Here is a 23457-nt window from a genome sequence, read left to right as displayed (position 1 = left end):
CTCTGAGTTCCCCACAACCCATCCCGTTTCTTCCAAAGCCTTGCTAATGCTGCTTTCTCACCCAAGAGTTCCAAGCCCCAGACATGCTAGAATCCTCTGTTTAGCTCCCCATCCCAGCACTCAACTGCCCATCCTCCTGCTTCTGCTGCCTCCAAATCAAGACTCAATGTATTTCACTTCAGCATGACAGCCCCTGACATGTGAAGTCTTCTTCCTGCCTTCAATGCACTCACTGCTGCACCTGCACTGCTCTCCCCCTGCATGCCCCTGTGTCTCACCAACCCTTCCTCTTCCCCTGCAGTGGTGGGACCTCACCCCAGGAGGGCTGTGCATCCTCCAGGCTCAGGGAGGTTTCCTGACACCCACCCAAGTGTGAGGAGTGGAGGAGGGGAGGAGAGCCAGGTCAGCTCACGGGGCACGACTGAGCACAGACACCCCAAGCAGTGGGCGTTCCCCATCTGTCAGGCTGAGCCATGCACATGCAATGGAAATGCCTGTATCATCCCTGATTTGCACAGGAGGGGCCTTCCTTCCTGAAATCTTCCCAGGACAATCTTCTTCTTCCTCCTCCACCATCAGACATCCACTGCTTTCCATTGCTGGCTTCAGACATGATTTTAAGGATTTGCTAACACCATCAGCCATCAGCTTGTTTCTCCCTGACTTCTCCCAACCCTCTTTCCCAGACACAAGGCCAATCACTGCTGCTCAGGGCCACTGACTCTTCAGAAGAGGCCTTGAGCATTTTGGATCTTCCTCATGCTTTTTATAATCTTCCTGCTTTTTAAAAAAAAAAAAAAAAAAAAAAGATCCTGCCGTTTTTAGGGAAATCACAGAAACATCCAAGGGAATGACGCTTTGGGCACTGTCATGGCATTTGGGAAACTGTACCATGCTCTCTTGTCCCTCTCTCCTGGACACTTAAAGAGGACTCACATTTCTGTGAACTTAAATTTTAGGTGTTGCCAGGAATCTCAGGAGGCATGGCATACAGATTCCAGGGCTCAGGGACCTGTCAAATGCCTCGTCTTTCTTTCCGCAATGATGGCTTCAATGCTCAGGTCATTTCTGGACTCTCTACCTGGATGCTGACATTCCTTGAGCAACTGGCTCTGAAAGGATTAACACTGTAGGCTCTTATTTTTGGAGGGTATAAAGACAGTAAAAGAGAAGAAGTTGGCTTTGGGCAAAGGAAAGGGGAAGCAAAGGATGTGGTCATGACTGTTTGGGGACACCTGTGAAGCAGCCCTCAACCTGATGTGAATGACTTCTGGGGTCAGGGAGAACCTGAGCGCTCTCTCTCTAATTGGAAACCATGAAAGGGAAGGAAGGACAGCATCATTCAGGCTGGAAGGGACCTCGGGAGGTGTCTGGACCAACCTCCTGCTCAAAGCAGGGTCAGACAGAGTACTCAGGCCTTTATCCAAGCACATCTTGATCACATTCAAGGATCCCAGTGCACGCTCCCTGGGAAACAGCTTTCACTGCTTGACTATCCTTATGCTGAGAAAGTTTCTCTCTCTAGCCTGACCCTCTCTTGTTTCAGCCCATGGCCTCTTGTCCTTGTGTCATGGACATGAGCCTGACTCCGTCTTTGTGGGAACTGTGTAATGCTGCTACATGTTTCTCACAAGATCTTCTCTACTCCTGTCTGAACAAGCCCAGCTCTCTAAGCCTCTTCTTACAATAAAAGTTCTCCTATCCTACTGACCTTGGTGGCCCTCCACTGACCTGGTTCCAGTACGTTGAGGTCTCTCTGGCATTGTGGCATGTCAAAACCTAGGAAAATATTCCAGATATGGTGTCAAAAGTGCTCAGCTGTGCTCTGGTTCATACAGCCCAGGATGCTGTTGGCCCTCTTTCCTGATTGCTCCTCTTTTGCCTAATGGAACCCAAGGACCACCAAAGGCTTTCCACAGAGCTGCTGCCCACCTGGGCAGTCCCTGGCCTATGTTGTGTCATGGGCTTAGTCGACCTCAAGAGCACAACTTACTGCCTATCCTGAGGTTCCTATTGGCCCATCACTCCAGCTTGTCTCTGTTCTTTGGGATGGCCACCCTGCCCTCCAGTGCAGTGTCTGCTCTCCTCAACGTGATGTCTTCTACAAATGTTATGAAAAAGCACTCTCTCATCTCCTCCGGGTCATTAAATACATGTTAAACAGGGCAGGTGGCAGCACAGAGCCCTGCAGGACCCTACTAGCTAGATGCCTCCAGGCAGAGTGCCACGCATTCACCACCTCCCTCTGAGCCTGACCATCCATCTGGTTATTTACCCATCTACTCATCCACCGAGGCAGACCAGAAAATCCTAACTTGGGCACAAGAATATTGTGGAGGGGTAATGTTGAAAAGTTCACTGACTTCCAGGTGAAAAGACAACCACTGCTCACCCTGGGTCCAGCAATCCTGTCCTTTCAGCACAGAAAGCAAAGAGGATGGGGAGAGACAAGCTCCCCTAGGTAGATCCAGTCCCGTTCTCTTTCAGACACCCAGAAATGGGATCCAGGTGAACATGACCTGGGGCACAGCCATTTGCTCCTCTGCACATCCTTTGGGCATTTTAGAAAGGTGCATGCAACGTTTGCATTTTCCCCATTGTCAAGGAGTTTGCACAGACTCCATGACCTTTAAAAGATGAAGGAGAGTGGCCTGGCTGTGCCATTGGCCTGCTCACTCGGCTCCCTGTGATGCTGCCCCTCCTGTCCCATACACTGGGAAGCATTTGCTCAAGTGATCCCTGACTCCATTTCCCATCCACTGCTGGTTGATCTCCTCCAGAGTCCTGCCCTGAGTCACAGAGGCCTGGGAGACCTTGCTGGGGAAGGCTGAGGCAAAGAGGACACACAGAATCTCACATCTATCTACACTTGCTCTTCCTAAATTCAGCAGTGGCCACACAGGATCTTTGTTTCTTCTTTAACTGTTCCTGAAGCAGAAAACACTCCTTCTGGTGCCCTTCAATTGCCTTTCAAGTTTAGACTGAGTTTCCATCTGGACCCTTGCAGAGCTTGGAGGATGCTGTCCTTGAAGAGCAGCTGTCCTGAGCTCTGCCACCATGTCACAGCTCTGTTTGCTCAGGAACAGCTCCAGCTCCTCCTGCCTGTGCCCCTGGCTGAGGGCACTGCTGCACATTTGGGCTGAAGCACTGCAGCTGTGGGACCAGGCAAGCTCTGACTCGCCATAATGAACCCTGGTACAAAGCATCCAAGACCCCGTGGGTGCAAAAGCAGAGACATGGTGTGGGCAAAACAGAGCTGCATGTCTTCCTAGCCCCAGGTGCCTATTTCATTGAACTGAGGATAAGTCCCCATCTTGAAGAAATTAGATCTTTCCTTGTCACCTTCCTGGGTGTCCTGCCTAATGATGGGACAAAAAAAGGGGATTCTCATGCCAAAGTCTTTTCCTAATATGAGAAATGACAGTGCTGGAAGTGTCTCTCTGCAGCTGAGGGAGGGAACATCCGTGATGCCTTCAGCCTGTTTCACAGCAGGTTCCCCTGGAGCCCCAGGGACACCTGGAGGGAGCCCAGAGGGGCAGAGAAAGTGGTGCCTTGGGCTGGGCCTCTGCTGCTGAGCTGGGCTGGGCTCCTGGGATGGAGGGAGCTCCTGGCAAGTGGGCAGCACTGCAGAGAGACAGCTCTGCCCAGGAGCAGCTCCTCTGCAAAGCACAGCAGGGCTGAGGGCACTGCCTGCAAGTGCTGAGAGGAGAAGAGTGAGGCAGAGAGACTGTAAAGGCAGTGTGGAGTGGGAGGATGCTGAGAGCTCACTGCATGGGAGAGATCTTCACAGCCCTCTACATGGTAAGTCTCTGGCTGCAGGACAATGTAGCTGGTGTTCCTGGAGGGATCTCCAAAGGCTGCCACATCCCACAGCCTATATGATTTTCAGGAGGATTCTCAGAGTTTCTCTAATGTAGAGGAGAAGGACGTGCTGCAGAAGAGGACTTCCCTGTGCGCTGTCAGAAGGCTAGGGCATGATGGCTCCCTTCTTCTGGGATTTTGAAGATCGGTGTGCACCTGTGGGTGCCCATGCTGTCCTTCAGAGCAGGGTCACCACGCCCCAGTGGGCTGTGCACCAGGGCAGGGACTCTGCTGTCTGACCGGGTCAGCACGCAGCCTGCCCAGGGAGTGCCCTTCAAAGCTGCGGGGAGAACCTGTGGGTGGAAGCAGGGCAGGATCCCTCTGCTGCCCAGAGGGTGCAGCGTGGGTCAGGGCTGCTCAGACTTCTACATCACCCAGCGGACATTTGCAGAGGGACATTTTAAAGAGGGATGTCAAGGTAGGAGATTGCCTGAAAGGGAAGAAATCTGTGCTTTGAGTTTTTCAACTCTTGGTTGTCTGGGTGGGCAGTGGGAGATGGGAATTTATTTCTCTGCTCTGCAGAAGGCAATGAGACCCCAGTTCTCACTAGGACTTGTCTGAGCTGCTCCTTAGCCCCTGCACACACAGAGATGCCCCTGGGCAATGCCCTGCTGCCAGGAGGTGCCTGCAGGGCGGAGCTGAGCACACAGCAGGTGGGATGGGCTCTGTGAGCATGGAGAGGGAGGAGATGTGGGGACAGAGAAAGGGATCGTGGCCAAGAAGAGCTCCAGGCAGCAGAGACATGGGCAGCTGAGAGCAGGGCTGAGGGACAGAGCAGCTGTCCTCACTCTGCACTAAGGGACAGTCCCTGTGCCCAATCTCAGCACCCACAAGGTTTCCCTTGCAGTGCAGCAGAAATGCCAGGCATTGCTGCATTCAAACCACTCCTCAGCTGTGCTGGGGCAACTAGAACAGAAGGCACAACCCAAACTCCCCACAGCTCTGCTGTGCAGTCAGGTGAATTGGGAGTGACAATGCTGAAAAGCTCTTTGATATCACAAGTAGATTTAATCTGAGATCACCCCGAGTTCCTATTTACCTGTTGCTGTATGGCAGGTCTGAGTCCTGCAGAGCCCCCAGCAGAGCCTCCTGCTCCCTGGGGCACCCTCAGCCACCACTAACCACAGCTCACCAAAGGTCTTTCTGAAAAGTGAAAAGCAGTTGGAGAGGTTTCTATAAGAAAGTCAGTAGATTTTTCTGAAAGCAGTCTGCCCTAACTTCTCCGTTCTTCTACCTCCTTGAACAGATCCCCATGTGCAGAGACAGCAGATGTCCAGTAACAGCTCAATCACCCACTTCCTTCTCCTGGCATTCGCAGACACGCGGGAGCTGCAGCTCTTGCACTTCTGGCTCTTCCTGGGCATCTACCTGGCTGCCCTCCTGGGCAATGGCCTCATCATCACCACCGTAGCCTGCGACCACCGCCTCCACACCCCCATGTACTTCTTCCTCCTCAACCTTTCTTTACTTGACCTGGGCTCCATCTCCACCACTGTCCCCAAATCCATGGCCAATTCCCTCTGGAACACCAGGGACATCTCCTACATGAGATGTGCTGTCCAGGTCTTTCTGTTTGCCTTCTTGGTAGGAGCAGAGTATTATATTCTCACCATCATGGCCTATGACCGCTACGTGGCCATCTGCAAACCCCTGCACTATGGGACCCTCCTGGGCAGCAGAGCTTGTGTCCACATGGCAGCAGCTGCCTGGGGCTATGCTTTTCTCGATGCTGTGCTGCACACTGCCAATACATTTTCCCTCCCCCTCTGCCAAGGCAATGCTGTGGACCAGTTCTTCTGTGAAATCCCCCACATCCTCAAGCTCTCCTGCTCACATTCCTACCTCAGGGAGGCTGGGCTTCTTGTGGGTAGTGTCTTTGTGGGCTTTGGGTGTTTTGTTTTCATTGTGCTGTCCTATGTGGAGATCTTCAGGGCCGTGCTGAGGATCCCCTCTGAGCAGGGACGGCACAAAGCCTTTTCCACGTGCCTCCCTCACCTGACTGTGGTCACCCTGTTTATCAGCACTGGCATGTTTGCCTACCTGAAGCCCCCCTCCATCTCCTCCCCATCCTTGGATCTGATGGTGGCTATTTCCTACTCAGTGGTGCCTCCAGCAGTGAACCCCCTCATCTACAGCATGAGGAACCAGGAGCTCAAAGACGCACTGAAGAAGCTCATTCAATCCGTAGTCTTTCAGCAGCAATAAGCATCCCATGTCTCTTCACAAGTGATTTCCAATGCATCTGGGGAATCTCCTGTGCTTTGGGCGTTTTATCTATGATAATTCTGTGTCTCCAGGAATGTCTGCATGCACTCCACTTCTCCAGAGGCATGAACCCAGTGTGTCTGACACAAAGGTCTTTGCACATGTGTCTTGCCCAATGGCACAGCTGGCCTCCCACGTCACATCTCTGTAATACAAGGGGATTTCCTCAGTGCCGGTGTCTGGAGGATGGGCTCTTCTTCAAAAGCTGAGGTCAGGAACAGGCTGAGGAAGTTGTCCCCCACGAGGCTGTGCTGCTGTGCTGGTGTTCTCCATGGGCTGAGGGCAGTAGGGCTCAGGGCGATGTGTTCGGGAATGGGACTGGAGGGAGCTTTCACTGGTGGCCTCGCTATTCGGCCACTTCCAGCACTGGCCAATCTCCACAGGTTTATGGGTGAGTTTGGCTGCACGGCCATTTTTGCCTCCTCCTGCCGGGCTCAGGGCCTGCACTGGGGGAATGGCCAGCCCTGCTCGACCTCTCTCCTTGTCCAGACCCTGGCAGACCCTGGGTCAGGGATGTCTGCGAAAGCCCACATGGGGTGTGGATAGGGCTGGGTAGGTTCCAGGACGTGGGGGAGGCTGTGTCAAGTAGGAGAAACAGAAGGGGGACAGGGTACAAAGCGATGTTGTCCTGGTTTCAGCTGGGATAGAGTTAATTTTCTTCTTAGTAGCTGGTATAGTGCTGTGGTTTGGGTTTAGCATGAGAACAATGATGAGAACAACACACTGATGTTTTGGTTCCTGCTGTGTTAAGTTGTTGCTAAGTAGTTGCTAAGTAGTGCTCACACTGGTCAAGGACTTTTCAGCTTCCCATGCTCCGCCAGGTGCAAGAAGCTGGGAGGGGGCACAGCCAGGACAGCTGACCCAGACTGGCCAAAGGGCTATTCCATACCATGTGACGTCATGCTCAGGATATAAGCTGGGGGAAGAAGAAGGAAGGGGGGGACGTTTTGTGTGATGGTGTTTGTCTTCCCAAGTAACCGCTACGCGTGATGGAGCCCTGCTTTCCTGGGGATGGCTGAACACCTGCCTGCTGATGGGAAGGAGTGAATGAATTCCTTGCTTTGCTCTGCTTGTGCGCGCGGCTTTTGCTTTACCTATTAAACTGTTCTGTTTTATTGTACTTCAATTATTAAACTGTTCTTATCTCAACCCATGAGTTTTCTCCCTTTTCCTCTTCTGATTCTCTCCCCCATCCCATTGGGGGGAGCGAGTGAGCGGCTGTGTGGTGCTTAGTTGCTAACTGGGGTTAAACGATGACAGTCCTTTTTGGCACCCAACGTGGGGCACAAACACATGACCCTGGGATTTAGAGTCCCATGCTCTACCAACTGAGCTCATGCAGATCACGCAAGAGAATCTCTTCCTCACTCCGGATACACCCTTTGCCATCGATACCACTCCAGGGTTCTGGCTATTGCTGAACACTGCTCGCAGAGCATCAAGGCTTTCTCTCTCAAACACCCCCTACAGAAGACAGTAGGCTTGGGGGGGGGGGGGGGGGGCAAGAAAATGGGAGTGAAGACAGCCAGGACAGCAGACCTGAACTGACCCAAGGGCTGTTCCATAGCAAAGGATGTCGTGCTCAGCGATAAAACCTTGGCAAAAGCAGGAGGAAGGGGTGCTGTTCGTTGTTATGGTGTTTGTCTTCCCAAGCCAGTGTTATGTGTGCTGAGGCTCTGCCCCCCAGCAAGTGGCTAAACATCTGCCTGCCCCCTGGAACTGGTGCATGAATTCCTCTTTTTGCTTTGCTTGCACACATAGCTTTTTCTTTTCTTATTAAGGTGTCATTCTCTTGATCCATGAGACATTTTCCTTCCTTCTCTCCATCCTCTAGGAGAGGGCAGTGAGTGAAAACCAGGGTGGGTCTGGCTGAGGTCAACCCACCACAACAATCATAACCTACGCTCCAAGTGGGGCCTCACCAGGGTTCCCTGGGATTGTGCAGCCAGGATGTGGGATGCACTGGGGTCCCTGCATGGGCTCAGGGGAGGGCCCGTGGAGACACCCAACACCCAGCGCAGAGGGACTGAGGTGGTGCCTGTGGGCTGACAGTGGGGCAGAGTGTGACAGATGCGCTTGAACCCTTGACCGGACTGCTTCGGTTTCCCAAGTAACCGTTACACATGATGGAGCCCTGGTTTCCTGGGAATGGCTGAACACCTGCCTGACGATGGGAGGTAGTGAATGAATTCCTTGCTTTGCTTTGCTTGTGTGCACGGCTTTGGCTTTACCTATTAAACGGTCTTTATCTCAACCCATGAGTTTTCTCACTTTTACTCTTCTGATTCTCTCCCCCATCCCATTGTGGGGGAGTGAGTGAGCGGCTGTGTGGTGCTTAGTTGCTGGCTGGGGTTAAACCACGACACCGCCACAGGGTGCTGCAGAACTCTGGGCACTCACCCCACAGCCCCAGCCCCTCTGAAGGGCACAGCAGCTCCTCTTGGGCAGGGAGGAGTCTCGGCCTGCCCATCAGCCCCAGGGCTGGAGGCTCACCATGGCATGAGGAAATGGAGGTTAGGGAAACGGCAGGAAGCATGGCCTCTGGTCCAGGACATGCCCACCACAGACTGACCATGCCCCATCATTGTCAGCCCCTCTCCCCACGCCAGCACAGGAGTCCTGGCCAGGGGACAGAGCAGCCTGCCCCGAGTGGGTGCCTGCAGAAAGAGGTTTCTCTTTCTCATGGATTCTCCCCTGCAGCCATAGAAATGCTCCCTTGCTCTTCTCCACGGTCATCCCTGCTCTCCAGAGAGCCTTTCCCCAGGTCAACATGTCTGTGCTGGCCTGACCAGACATTCCTGGTTCCTGCAAGGCCCCATGTTGGCATTGCTGCTCTGCAGAGGGAGTGGGCTGTGGTGCCCTGGGGCCATGGGGTGACCCTGCACTGGCCATGCTGGTCAGGGTCAGAAGCAGACCCAGCTGGAGCAGGATCACTGCTGCTGAGCCCTTTTCCATCATCCCTGATTGCTCAGGAGCCAAGGACAGGGCTGGGCAGGACCATGGGGTGTCTCTAATGGCACACAGGGCAGGGGATGGCTGCACTGGATCCAGCCCATGGGGTTTCCAAGAGGTTGCCCTGAAACACTCTCCAGTCTTATGGCCCTTTGCCTGCTGTCTCCTCACAGCCTCTCCTGGTATTGCAGGACCCTTGTTAGCCTATGGGCTCCTCACGTTCACCTTTTCCTCCAGGACACTCCTCCTTGGATGGTCACTCATTTTATGAGGTGCCACTCACCGCCCACCCAGGCTCACACACTGTCCCTGGAGATCCCCTGAGCTCTCCTGGCAGCTCTCAGTTCCTCTTCAGGATGGCATCTGCCATCAGCCCCACTGCAGGTGGGACAGCACCAGGCAGATAAGTCAAAGACCGGTTGATCTTTCAGTGGACATATGCAACCAAGAAGGGAGGTCTTCATCCACGCCTTGGTCCCTAACACATCACCGTGGGACTCTGAGATTGTCACCCTGAATCCATCAGAAGCCCAGAAGAGCAAAAGTCCTTCTGAGGGAGAACCTTCTTGGGTGTATTCCTGACACCAGCTTTGGAAGAGGCCTCCAGCCTTCTGGCCCTGTCCTGAGGAGCCCCTTTGGTTATGATGGTGCTTGCATGGAGACCAGCTCTGATAGAGTGGTTCACGTGGCCTGCTCCTGCCCTCAGCCACAGGGATGCCACCGTACAGATAACAGGACTGTCACAAGTCGCACGAGACCTTAGGCCATGATGGTGAGAAGGGCACACTCCAAGGAAGAAGAAAAACAGAAAGACTTGGGCAGCACTTCCTGCGTAGGAGATGTCCCTGGTGTTCCAGAGGGAATTGGCCATGGATTTGGGGACAGTGGTGGAGATGCAGCCCATGTCAAGAACAGAAAGGTTGAGGAGGAAGAAGTACATGGGGGTGTGGAGGCAGTGGTCGCAGGCTACGGCAGTGATGATGAGGGTGTTGCCCAGAAGGGCAGCCAGGTAGATGCCCAGGAAGAGCCAGAAGTGCAAGAGCTGCAGCTCCCATGTGTCCGCGAATGCCAGGAGGAAGAACTGGGTGACAGAGCTGCTGTTGGGCATTTGCTGTTTCTTGACATGGGGGCACTACTCAAAAAATGAAGGGACAGGTTAAAATCAAGACAGACTCCTCTGAGCAAAACCACTCCATTTTTCATCGCAATACCCTCCAAGTGAAGTGCATTTCCTTTCTCTGGTCTGCGCTGGCTGAGTGCGGTGTACCGAGCAGGACCTCTGCTCATGTGCTGCTGAGGAGTCAGCTTTGCTCTGCTGCAGTGGCTACATGGGAGCTGGTTTGTGACAGCTCCATTGCTCTCAAGGAATGTCAGATGTAATCCACCTTTAATGGAAAAGTTCAATATCTGCACTCATGACTCCGAAGAGTGTGGGCTGCAGAAAAGAGGCTTAGCAAGTCTTTATAATAATTTTGTTTGTGGTTTTTATTTTCCACCATCACAACCACTGGGTATCCTATTTAGGGATAGAAATCCTCATTTTTATGACTGTAAATGTAAGAGTCCTGAGACAGGACATACAAAAGGGCTCAGATATTTGTAGCTTAGTGCAGAGTCAGGAGAGCTGCAGTGTTACAGAATCATGGAATCATAGAATTATTTAAGTTGCAAAAGGTCTTTAAGATCATTGAGTCCAACTGTTAATGTAGCACTGCCAAGTCCACCACTAAACCATGTTCCTAAGCACCATGTCCACGTGTCGTTTAAATACCTCCATGGATGGGGACTCAACCACTCCCCTGGGCAGCCTGTTCCACTGCTTGACAACCCTTTCGGGGAAGAAATCTTTCCTAATATCCAATCTAAACCATTTCATCTTGTCCTATCGCTTGTTACTTGGGAGAAGAGACCGACTCCCACCTCACTACAGCCTCCTTTCAGGCAGTTGTAGAGAGCAATATGGTCTCCCCTCAGCCTCCTCTTCTCCAGACTAAACAACCCCAGCTCCCTCAGCCGCTCCTTATAGGACTTGTGCTCCAGACCCTTCACCAGCTTCGTTGCTCATCTTTGGACACGCTCCAACACCTCAATGTCCTTCTTGTAGTGAGGGGCCCAAAACTGAACACAGGATTTGAGGTGCGGCCTCACCAGTCCTGAGTACAGGGGAACCATCATTTCCCTAGTCCTGCTGGGCACACTATTCCTGAAACAAGCCAGGATGCCATTGGCCGTCTTGGCCAGCTGGGCACACTGCCAGCTCATAGTCAGCCAGCTGTCGACCAACACCCCCAGGTCCTTTTCTGCCAGGCAGCTCTCCAGCCACTCTTCCCCAAGCCTGTAGCGTTGCATGGGGTTGTTGTGACCCAAGTGCAGGACTCGGCACTGAGCCTTGTTGAATCTCATGCAGCTGGCCTCGGCCCATCAATCCAGCCTGGCCAGGTCCCTCTGTAGGGCCTTCCTACCCTCCAGCAGGTCAACATTTCCTCCTAACTTGGTGTCGTCGGCAAACTTACTGAGGGTGCACTCGATCCCCTCATCCAGATTATTGATAAAGATATTAAGCAGAAGTAGGCCCAATACTGAGCCCTGGGGAACACTGCTTGTGGCCGGCCACCAACTGGATTGAACTCCGTTCACCACCACTCTTTGGGCCTCATCATCCAGCCAGTTTTTTACGCAGCAAAGAGTACGTGGGCCCAAGCCATGAGCCGCTAGTTTCTCCAGGAGAATGCTGTGGGAAAAGTTGTCAAAGGCTTTACTGAAGTCCAAGTAGACAACATCCACAGCCTTTCCCTCATCCACTAGGCAGGTCATCTTGTCATAGAAGGAGATCAGTTTGGTCAAGCAGGACCTGCCTTTCATAAACCCATGCTGACTGGGCCTGATCCCCTGGTTGTCCTGTACGTGTCGTGTGATGGCACTCAGGATGATCTGGTCCGTTACTTTCCCTGGCACCACAGTCAGGCTGACAGGCCTGTAGTTCCCCAGGTCCTCCTTCCGGCCCTTCTTGTAGATGGGCGTCATATTTGCTAACCTCCAGTCGACTGGCACCTCCCCACTTAGCCAGGACTGCTCATAAATGATTGGAAGTGGCTTGGTGAGCACTTCTGCCAGCTCCCTCAGTACCCTCGGGTGGATCCCATCTGGCCCCATAGACTTTGTGTGTGTCTACATGGTGTAGCAGGTCGCTGACCATCTGCCCTTCCGTTATGGAGGCTTCATTCTGCTCCCCGTCCCTGTCTTCCAGCTCAGGGGGCTGGGTACCCAAAGAACAACTGCTCTGACTATTAAAGATGGCGGCAAAGAAGGCATTAAGTACCTCAGCCTTTTCCTCATCCTTTGTCACTATCCAATAAAGGATGGAGAGTCTCCTTAGCCCTCCTTTTGTTGCTAATGTATTTATAGGAACATTTTTTTACTGCCTTTTACGGCAGTAGCCAGATTAAGTTCTAGTTGGGCTTTGGCCCTTCTAATTTTCTCCCTGTGTAACCTCACAACATCCTTGTAGTCCTCCTGAGTTGCCTGCCCCTTCTTCCACAGATCATAACTGTCCTTTTATTCCTGAGTCCCAGCCAAATCTCTCTGAGCTCTCTCTGCCCACCAGTCTTTTTTCCCATCTGTGCTGCCCTTTCGCTTGTGCTGCCTTGAAGATGACTTCACACGCAAATTTCTCTTTAAAAACCCCAAACAACAGAACTCGTATGGCAGCAGGGGAGCACTGGTTCAACGGGCAGATCTGTAATCTCTGTCCCAGCCCAGAGACGGAGTTGCGTTGAAGAGAGCAGGACAGGACCCCTCACAGAGAGAAGCAAAGGACCCTGAGAGGAGAGTGCCAACCCCCAAGGAAAGGCTCAGCACTCCCTAGGATCCTACAGGAGAGCTGTGCCTTTCTGGGGGCAGCTCGCAAGCCCAGCAGGACAGGCAAAGCAGAGAGTCAGGGGTCCCGAAGATGACATGTTCCAAAGAAAGAGCCCAAGCACTGCCCAGCAGACAACGCCCAGAAGACATCTACAGTGAAAGACAACAAGAGAGCTGCTGAAGAGCACCTTCCCCCACTGCTTGTTTGCAGTGTCCCCCCACCCCTTGCCCCTGTCTCTGCTGCCTGGAGCTGTCCCTGCCAGGAGCTGTTTCTCTGGCCCCAAGCCTCCTCCCTCTCCATGCTCACAGAGCCCATCCCACCCGCTGTGTGCTCAGCTCTGCCCTGCAGGCACCTCCCAGCAGCAGGGCACTGCCCAGGGGCATCTCTGTGTGTGCAGGCTCTGATGGGAACCTCAGACCAAACCTGATGAGGCTGGAAAAGTGCTACTGGTGCTGTCTGTAAGCCACGGTATGTTGACTTCTGATACTGCCTGGTTTATTCACTTCGAAGAGTAAAAGAGTTGCAATTTCAGTGCCTCCTCTCAGTGCCTGCAGGCAGTGCCCTCAGCCCAGCTCCTGGGCAGAGCTGTCTCTCCTGCCCACTTGCCATCAGCTCCCTCCATCCCAGGAGCCCAGCCCAACTCAGCAGCAGAGGCCCAGCCCAAGGCACCACTTTCTCTGCCCCTCTGGGCTCCCCCCAGGTGTCCCTGGGGCTGCAGGGGAACCTGCTGTGAAACAGCCTGAAGGCATCACTGATGTTCCCTGCCTCAGCTGGGGAGTTAAATTGCCTTCCACCAGGGTCATTTCTCCCATCTGAAGAAGAGTTAGGTCCAAGAATCACCTTATCATTGTCCCATCTTTAGGCAGGACACCCAGGCAAGGACAGGGAATGATCTCATTTACCATTGCTGAGGGAAGGGATTCAGCCCCCATTCCATGTCTGTAGTCCTCAGCGTCCCCCCATGCACAGCACAAACCCAGAGGAGGTGGATTCCTCTTGCGTCAGTTCAGGTGCGCACACAATACACACCTGCATGTGAGCTCCTTGGCTCTGCTCCCATGCTCATTAATGGAGATGGAGGCCAGGACTGAGGTGTTCAGATGCAAAGACCTGGTGACACCTGAAGTTCCAGAGGTGCTCCAAGGTACATGGAGCCAGCTGCAAGCCCTCGTGGAGCAATGCTGAGAGACAGGGCAGCATCTGGGGACGTCTTCTTGGAGGCTGGTGGGGAATCTTTGGCCAAATGAAATGACATCAGATGCCCCCTTTCAGGACGATAGAACCTGTCTCTATTTGTTATGTTCAGGGCAGCCTATGCAGGGATTCATCTGCTGAAATGGAGTCATGTACCATAGGCAGAGCTAAGTTTCCCTCTGTCTTTTCATCAGCCACGTTTACTAGATCTCCATTGACTCTAATGGTGGTGGCGTGAAGAACATTCTCCCATTGCCTCATCAAATTCAGGGCAGTTATTCTGTGTAATGCCATTTCCAGGCCCGTAATGTCATGTGAGGTGCCAAGGCTCTCACACGCAGCCACAGGCATTTGTCAGGAACAGCGATGGTCCTGTACAGGAAAGCCATCCCCATTCAGAGTGAGTGTGTGTCAGACACGTGGCAGCATCGCAGGCAGATTCAGTGCCTTCGTGCAAGGAACTGATTGCCAGCTCTGCAGTGGGGCAAGGCCTGTCCCTTCTTTATCCAGTGGATGTAGGGCAGCCCATGACTAGGAGGAACATCACACTGTGGTCTCCGTGCTGTGGTTTTCTGAGGTTTTGCCAGGACATCTAAAGAAAAGGTACGCTCCTCTGGACAAAATGCTGAGGTGTCCCCAGGAGTCTCAGGAGGCATGGCACACCAATTCCTGGGTTCAGGGAGCTGGTCCAGTGCCTCATCTCCATCGCTGCAATGGTGACATCAATGCCTGGCTCATGTGCAGACTGCGTACAGGGATGCTGACATTCACTGAGCAACCTGCTTGGACCTCAGAGCTGGCCCTGCTTGGAACCAAAGGCAGGACTAGAGACCTCCTGCGTACAGAACAATTCCACCCTGAATTGTCCCGGGAGCCAGTGCTGGAGAGACCCTCACTTCCAGCTGAATCCTTCCTCCTTGGGCACACTGCAAGCCACAAGTGCGTGGAACAGATGGTGGGAAAAGGGACTACTGGGGGTGTCTGGTCCAGGCTCCCACCAAAGGGTGGGGAACCACCACATGTGGGTCAGGTTGGCTGTGACTTTGTAGAGCTGAAAGCTGAAAACCTCCAAAGATGGAGATCACAGAGAGGCTCTGCGTGTCCTGCTGCAGTGCAGCATCACCCTCCTAGTCAGTTTTTCCCGAGGCCCAGTCTGAAGCCCCCAGGAAGACGCTACTTTGCCGATGGCTCCCGTTTTGCCTAAATAAATCCAAGGACCACCAGAGCCTTTCCCACAGAACTGCTGCCCAGCCACACAGCCGCTGGCCTCTGTCATTGCCCGGGATTAGTGCACCTCAAGGCAGGACTTCAAATTTGTCTTTATAGGAAATCACGATGTTACATTTTGCCCATCCCTCTGGCCTATCTTTGTCCTTTGCAGTGGCAGGTCTGCTCTCCTCAATATGGTGTCTTGTACAAATTTCATGAAAACACACCCACTCATCCCCTCCAGGTCATTAAACACACATTAAACAGGGCAGGTGGCAGGACAGACCCCTGCAGGAACCTACTAGACAGGTGCCTCCAGGCAGAGTACCACACATAGATAAAGGCCTTCTGAGCCCAACAATCTGTCTGCTTATTTACCCATCTCCACATCCACCCAGGCAGAGCAGTATATCCTAACTTGGGCACAAGAATATTGGAGGGGGGGTGATGTTGAGAACTTCACTGTCTTCCAGGTTAAAAGACAACCACTGCTCTCCCTGGGTCCAGCAATCCTGTCCTTTCATCACAGACAGCAAAGGGGATGGCGAGAGACAAGCTCCCCTGGGTAAATCCAATCCCTTGTCTCTCAGACACCCAGAAATGGGATCCAAGTGAACACAATCTGGGGCACAGCCTTTCGTTCCTCTATGCATCATTTGGGCATTTTTGAAAGGTGCTTGCAATGATTGCATTTTCCCCATTGTCAGGGAGTTTGCACAGACTCCATGGACTTTGAAGATGCTGGAGAGTGGCCTGGCTGTGCCATTGGCCTGCTCACTCGGCTCCCTGTGATGCTGCCCCTCCTGTCCCATACACTGGGAAGCATTTGCTCAAGTGATCCCTGACTCCATTTCCCATCCACTGCTGGTTGATCTCCTCCAGAGTCCTGCCCTGAGTCACAGAGGCCTGGGAGACCTTGCTGGGGAAGGCTGAGGCAAAGAGGACACACAGAATCTCACATCTGTCTACATCTGCTCTTGCTAAATTCAGCACTGGCCACACAGGATCTTTGTTTTTCCATTAACTCTTCCTGAAGCAGTAAACACTCCTTCTGGTGCCCTTCAATTGCCTTTCAAGTTTAGACTGAGTTTCAGTCTGGACCCTTGCGGAGCTTGGAGGATGCTGTCCTTGAAGAGCAGCTGTCCTGAGCTCTGCCACCATGTCACAGCTCTGTCTGCTCAGGAACAGCTCCAGCTCTGCCTGCCTGTGCCCCTGGCTGAGGGCACTGCTGCACATATGGGCTGAAGCACTGCAGCTGTGGGACCAGGCAAGCTCTGACTTGCCATAAGGAAACCTGGTACAAAGCATCCAAGACCCCATGTGTGCAAAAGCTTTTCTTCAGAGCAGAGAGATGACATGGACAAAACAGAGCTGCATGTCTTTCTAGCTCCAGGTCTAAAGACCCAGCATGAAATGCCTGTTTCATTGAACAGAGGATAAGTCCCCATCTTGAAGAAATTAGATCTTTCCTTGTCACCTGTGCCTGTCTAATGATGGGACAAAAAGAAGGGGATGTGCATGCCAAGAGAAATGACACTGCTGAAAGTGACTGCTGGAAGTAAGTGTCTCCCTGCAGCTGAGGGAGGGAACATCAGTGACTCCTTCAGCCTGTTTCACAGCAGGTTCCCCTGGAGCCCCAGGGACACCTGGAGGGAGCCCAGAGGGGCAGAGAAAGTGCTGCCTTGGGCTGGGCCTCTGCTGCTGAGCTGGGCTGGGCTCCTGGGATGGAGGGAGCTGATGGCAAGTGGGCAGCCCTGCAGAGAGACAGCTCTGCCCAGGAGCAGCTCCTCTGCAAAGGGCAGCAGGGCTGAGGGCACTGCCTGCAGGCACCGAGGGGAGATGGGAGAAGTAAGAGGGATGTTACAGGCTGACTGGGGTGGGGTGATGCTGGGAGCTCACTGGAGGAGAAACCTTCACCACCTTGAACACAGTAAGTCTCTGGCAGCAGGGCAATGCACATGAGTGTCTTGGAGGAGTCTCCTAGACTTGGCACATCGTGCTGCAGATAGGAATTGGCAGGATGGTTCTCAGGGTTTCTTTACTGTGGAGAAGGACATGCTCCAAAGCAGGGAAACCCTGCCACAATGTCAGAGGACAGGACATGACGGCTGCCTTCTCCCAGGGATGTCTGCAGGGGTGTGCATTCAGGGGTACCCAGGGCTGTCCTTCAGAGCAGGGTCCCTGCACACCTCGGGGCTGTGTGCCATGGCAGGGACTCTGCAACCTGCCAGGGTCAGCACTCAACCGGCCCAGGGATCTCCCCAAGGAGCTGTGGGGAGAAGCTGTGGGTGGAAGGAGTGAGCCCTGGCAGGGCAGGATCCTTCTGCTGTCCAGAGGGTGCAGCGTGGGTCAGGGATGCTCACAGTTCTACATGACTCAGAGGACATTTGCAGAGGGACATTTTAAAGATGGATGTCAAGGTAGCGGATTACCTGCAAGGGAAGAAGGCTTTGCTTTGAGGTTTTCCACTCATAGTTGACTGGGTGGGCAGTGGGAGATAGGAATTTATTTCTCTGCTCTGGAGCAAGCAATGAGACCCCAGTTCTTGCTAGGACTTGTCTGAGCTGCTCCTTAGCCCCTGCACACACAGAGATGCCCCTGGGCAGTGCCCTGCTGCCAGGAGGTGCCTGCAGGGCAGAGCTGAGCACACAGCAGGTGGGATGGGCTCTGTGAGCATGAAAAGGGAGAAGATGTGGGGATCAGGCATCTCCCTGCTATCCCCTGCCATGCCGATGCTTTCCTTTTAGCAACCGCCTGGTCTCCTCACTCACACAGCAGAGCCTATGCCCTTAATGTCATTGAGACTTGGTCATGATATACCTTCCCAGCAGCCTGACCACCAAAGAGAGTTAAAACTCAAAGGTCTGACTGTGTCTCCCACTCCTGCCTCTCTTGGCAGGGCTCCTTTGGCATGTTCTCCTCTTCTCCCTGACGCCCTTCTTACTGTTACACTCACTGGTGTGGGGGGTGAGGATTCAAGTGCAGCTCAGACACCAACGCTGCGTGTGCTGTCATGCACATATGGCTATGGAGGAAAAGCATCCAGCTCACACCCTGTTCACCTGTGGGGCTCTGGGTACTGCAGTGTGTGTGGCTGGCACTGATCTCACCCTCCCTTCAGGACATAACAAATTCAGGACAGTTGACTCTTTCCTTGGGAGGTCCTGCTGGGCTGCAGGCTGCCCTCCCATAGGGCACAGCTCTCCCAGGGCATCTCTGTGTTTTGCAGGAGCCCCCTGGAGAAGACACCTCGGTGCTAAGGCCATTGAAATGCTGCTGGGAGGCTGCCTGTGGGCAGCTATTATGAGCCCTCTGTGTCCCTGGTTGGGAGGGCAGAGCTGAGATCCTCCTCAGGTACGGTGAGATGGGTGAGGGGCTTGGAGATCTGCACTGGGAAACTGGATTCCCCTGCTCCCAGCAGTGGCCTCTTCTTTTGGGGGGAAAACCCGAGTGCGATAGTCCTCCAGGTGGAAGAGCTGCCAGCACAGGGCAGCTGAGAGCAGGGCTGAGGGACAGAGCGGCTGTCCTCACTCTGCACTAAGGGACAGTCCCTGTGCCCAGTCTCAGCACCCACAAGGTTTCCCTTGCAGCGCAGCAGAAATGCCAGGCATTGCTGCATTCAAACCACTCCTCAGCTGTGCTGGGGCAACTAGAACAGAAGACAAAAAAATCCCCGCAGCTCTGCTGTGCAGTCAGGTGAATTGGGAGTGACAATGCTGAAAAACTCCTTGATATCAAGATTGGATTTAATCTGAGATCACCCTGTGTTCCTGTTTACCTATTGCTGTAGGGCAGGACTGACCCCTGCAGAGCCCCCAGCAGAGCCTGCTGCTCCCTGGGGCACCCTCAGCCAGCACCAACCAGAGCTCACCAAAGCTCTTCCTGAGAAGTGAAAGGCTCTTTGGGGGCTTTCTGTAAGAATCTGAATAGATTTTTTTGAAAGCAGTCAGCCCTAACTTCTGACTTCTTTTACCTCCTTGAACAGATCCCCATGCCCAGAGGGAGAAAATATCCAACAGCAGCTCCATCACCCACTTTCTCCTCCTGGCATTCGCAGACACACGGGAGCTGCAGCTCTTGCACTTCTGGCTCTTCCTGGGCATCTACCTGGCTGCCCTCCTGGGCAACGGCCTCATCATCACTGCCATCGCCTGTGACCACCGCCTTCACACCCCCATGTACTTCTTCCTCCTCAACCTTTCTGTACTTGACCTGGGCTGCATCTCAACCACTGTCCCCAAATCCATAGCCAGTTTCCTTTGGGACACCAGGGCCATCTCCTATGCAGGATGTGCTGCCCAGGTCTTTCTGTTTGTCTTTCTGATGTCAGCAGAATTCTGTCTCCTCCCCATCATGGCCTATGACCGCTACATTGCCATCTGCGATCCCCTGCACTACGGGACCCTCCTGGGCAGCAGACCTTGTGTCCACATGGCAGCAGCTGCCTGCGGCAATGGGTTCCTCTATGCTGTCCTGCACACTGCCAATACATTTTCATTCCCCCTCTGCCAAGGCAATGCTGTGGACCAGTTCTTCTGTGAAATCCCCCAGATCCTCAAGCTCTGCTGCTCACACTCCTACCTCAGGGAAGCTGGGCTTCTTGTGGGTAGTGTCTTTGTGGGCTTTGGGTGTTTTGTTTTCATTGTGCTGTCCTATGTGCAGATCTTCAGGGCCATGCTGAGGATCCCCTCTGAGCAGGGACGCCACAAAGTCTTTTCCATGTGCCTCCCTCACCTGGCCGTGGTCTCCCTGTTTGTCAGCACTGCAGTGTTTGCCTATCTGAGACCCCCCTCCATCTCCTCCCCATCCCTGGATGTGGTGGTGTCAGTGCTGTACTCGGTAGTGCTTCCAGCAGTGAACCCCCTCATCTACAGCATGAGGAACCAGGAGCTCAAGGATGCCTTGTGGAAACTGATCCAATGGGTGCTGGTTCATTGACAATAACCTGCCTCCACTCCTCTCCACATTTCCCAGAGTTTATCTTAGGCCACAAGTCTGCTTTCTTCTCTTTTCATAATTCTACTTTGAGATAATTTTCTGGGTTTATACTCCTTCTGTGGAGGCTTGATCCTGTTGTGCCTGACAACACTGTGTCAGATGTGGCCTGTCAGATAGCAGCTCTTCAAGTAAAGGGGATCTCCTGGATGTAGTGCCTGAAGGCTGGGCTCTTCCTCCAAAGTTCCTTCCAAGAAAATGTCCAAGGAATTGGTCTTTTAATGTTTCTGTTCTCCTTTTGTTCTCGGTGGTTTTGGGGTTAAGCTCAGGGTAACGCTGGGTTCCATTGGATCAAAAGTTCTGGTATTAAATGTTCTCTTCTTGGTGTCCAATGGCAGGGGAGATGCTCCATCAGCTCCCCATTTTTTCTCAGGTTGCTTCTTGTATGACAGGACAGATGGCACATACCAGACTGTCTAGAAAATACTTCGGAGAGATCAGAAGAGGAGAGGATGGGGGTTCACCACGTGCCCTGGGGTTGGAATGAATGGAGACTCAGAAGCTGAAACATCCTCAAAGGTGAAGCCCCACAAAAGTAAAGCACTGAATCGACATATCTACAAACAAGGATTCTGCAGTGCCATGGGAATCAGAGGGGACTCAGCAGGCACAGGGAAGGGAGAGTGGAGAGCTGCAGGAGATGCCTGAGGGCCCCCAGGGCCAGGAGTCTGGTGCTGTCCTGGGGAGTGGGGCTGGTGGCAGTAGAGGAGGGGGAAAATTAAGTGGGGCTTGGGGATCACCTACAAGATGAGTTCAGGAGAGCCAGAGAGTGCCTAGCCTCTGTTTCCCCATGGCCTTGTGGCCAGCACCAGCTCTGGGGCTGATGGGGAGCCTGAACCCCGCTGTCTGCCCCCCAGCAGCTGCTGTGGCCTTCAGAGGGGCTGGGGCTGTGGGGTGAGTGCCCAGAGCTCTGCAGCAGCCTGCGCTGGGCAGTGCCATGGAGCCAGCCCAGGCTGGGCTGCTCTGCTGGGCTGGGCTGGGCTGGGGAGAGGGCAGGGGAGGTGGGGAGAGGTGGGGAGGGGCTGGGCTGGAAAGAGCTCGGGAGAGAAAAAGGCCAGTGTAGAGCTAAGGTGTGTGAGTGTGCAGGGTAGGGGCAGCCAGCACTCCCAGTGCAGAGCCAGGCGTCATGGTGAAGGAAGCAAGGCATCAAAGGTGCAGAAGAGAGGGGCCTCAATTGGCCAGGCAACACGTTAGGTGAGAGCTTGTATTTGGGTCAAGGGAGAGACCAGAAAGAAGGACATTGTTGTAAGAATTGGCTTTGGTTTGACCCTGGCCAGACAATGAACACCCAGAATCAATTGCTCACTCACCGCTTACACTCCCAGCAGGATGGGGGCCAGAATCAGAAGTGACAAAAGCGAGAAAACTCATGGGGCAAGACAAAGACAGTTCAATATGGAAAGCAAAAGCTGTGTGTGCAAGCAAAGCAAAATGAGGGATTAATTCACTGCTTTCCATGGGCAGGCAGGGGTTGAGCCGTTTACAGGAAATTGGGGCTTCATCACGTGTCTCAGTGACATGAGATGACAAACATCATGACCGTGAATGTCTTCTTTTCATCCTCTTTTCCCTGAGTTTTTATTGCTGAGCATGACATTTTGTGGTATGCCATATGCCTTTGGCCATTTTGGGTCAGCTGTCCCAGCTTCCCACATGCCCCCAGCCTACTTGCTGTGCAGGCAGAGTGTGGAAAGGAGAAAACCTACATTTTCTGCAAGAACTGCTCAGCAGGAGCCAAAACACTGGTGTGTTATCAGTGCTGGCTTAGCTACAAATCCAAAGCAGATCCCATGTGGTCTGCTATGAAGAGAATTAACTCCAACCCAGCCAGATCTAGGACAGAGTTACAGGTCATACAGTCAGGGTGAGGAGTGATCAATGTCTAATTTAAATGACCTGAGGAAATCTGTGGATCACAGACCCTGGCTTTTATGGGGGACTCAGTCTCCCCGGTATTCACTGGTCAAGTAAGACAGCAAGATGCCAACAGTCCAGGAGGTTTCTGGTGGTGTTTGTGGAAAAGTTCTTAGCACAGCTGCCAAACGGGCCACCCAGTCTGGTGCTCACCTGCCCCTGGTACTCCCAAAAGAGGAAGAGCTGGTCAGGGATGTGAAGACCAGTGCCAGCCTTGGCTGTAGCAACCATGAAATTGTGGTCTCTCAGATGCCCAGGGAGATGGGGAGGGAGACCAGCAGAGCACAGACCCTGGATACCAGGGGAATGAACCAGGCCTAATGAGGGCGCTGGCAGGTGGGAGCCCATGGGTGCAGTGTCAGGGCCCTGAGAGCATCCATAGGCCTTCATGGCCCTGACCAGCCTCACCTGGGGCCTCCACCCACACCTCTGCCTGTGGGGCAGGGAGACCATTGAAGCCCAGGCCTGAGTTTCAGCCCCAGCTTGATCTATGCTGGAAGTGCACGGGTCTCCAGACACAGCCATAGACACAGCCTTGCCTGTCCATGGACCTTGTTGATTTGGACTTGCAGACTCACTTCCCAGCTTGATTCTTTATTGGGTGTACAATGAAATGAGATTCACTGAGTGGCCCTCCAAGTGCCAGGCCCCAGCTGATTCACAGAGGCCTAGGGCCTTTCTGCTTCCTTTCTTCCCATCACTTGGTCCAGTTTTGGGAGGAGAGGAAGGAAAAGCAGGTGAGGCTTCTGTGTGCCAATGACTGAAATGGTGGAGCAGAGCCATCGCTTCTGAAATGATCTCAAGGCTGTGTTAGGTCAAAAGTGTTATCTTCTGCTCCTATCTCTGTGGCCTTAAATCTTCAGCAGGAACCTGGAAGCTCTGAAATTCTTTCACCTCCCTCTCTTTTAGCAATTAAGTTGATAGTACCCAAGTCAGAGGCTTTCTTTCAATTCTGTTTACAGCCTAAAGCACCCCGTGGGCTGCAGATATGCCAGGAAACTTGCATAACAATCACACTCCTCTGGACAAGAAGGTAGGTATTCCCAGGAATCTCAGGAGGCATGGCGTACTGATAGCTCTGTTCTGCGAGGTGGTCAAATGCATCATCTCCATTTCCGTAACAGTGGCTTTGATGCCTGGATCGTGCGTAAACTCTCTCTGTGGATGCTGCCATTTACTGAGCAACCTGGTCTGGCCTCAGAGCTGGC

The 23457-nt window shown here is 53.3% G+C and overlaps 2 protein-coding genes across 2 annotated transcripts; both read left to right on the top strand.

The window, feature by feature from the left end:
• Positions 1 to 5130: 5130 nt before the first annotated feature.
• Positions 5131 to 6066, top strand: LOC309603565 (olfactory receptor 14J1-like; the record flags this gene model as incomplete). Its single annotated transcript, XM_082338382.1, has 1 exon — positions 5131 to 6066. The coding sequence occupies one exon, from the start codon at positions 5131 to 5133 to the stop codon at positions 6064 to 6066; it is 936 nt and encodes a 311-aa protein (XP_082194508.1).
• A 12638-nt stretch (positions 6067 to 18704) lies between these two features.
• On the top strand, positions 18705 to 20278 carry LOC309603574 (olfactory receptor 14C36-like; the record flags this gene model as incomplete). The annotated part of the gene is made up of 2 exons (XM_082338385.1): positions 18705 to 18708; positions 19326 to 20278. 2 exons carry the CDS (start codon positions 18705 to 18707, stop codon positions 20276 to 20278), a joined length of 957 nt encoding a protein of 318 aa, XP_082194511.1.
• Positions 20279 to 23457: the final 3179 nt, after the last annotated feature.

Source organism: Platalea leucorodia (genome assembly GCF_965183815.1).
Source record: "Platalea leucorodia genome assembly, contig: HAP1_HAP1_SCAFFOLD_128, whole genome shotgun sequence".
NCBI classification, from domain to species: domain Eukaryota; kingdom Metazoa; phylum Chordata; class Aves; order Pelecaniformes; family Threskiornithidae; genus Platalea; species Platalea leucorodia.
This window is presented reverse-complemented; position numbering and strand designations above follow the sequence as displayed.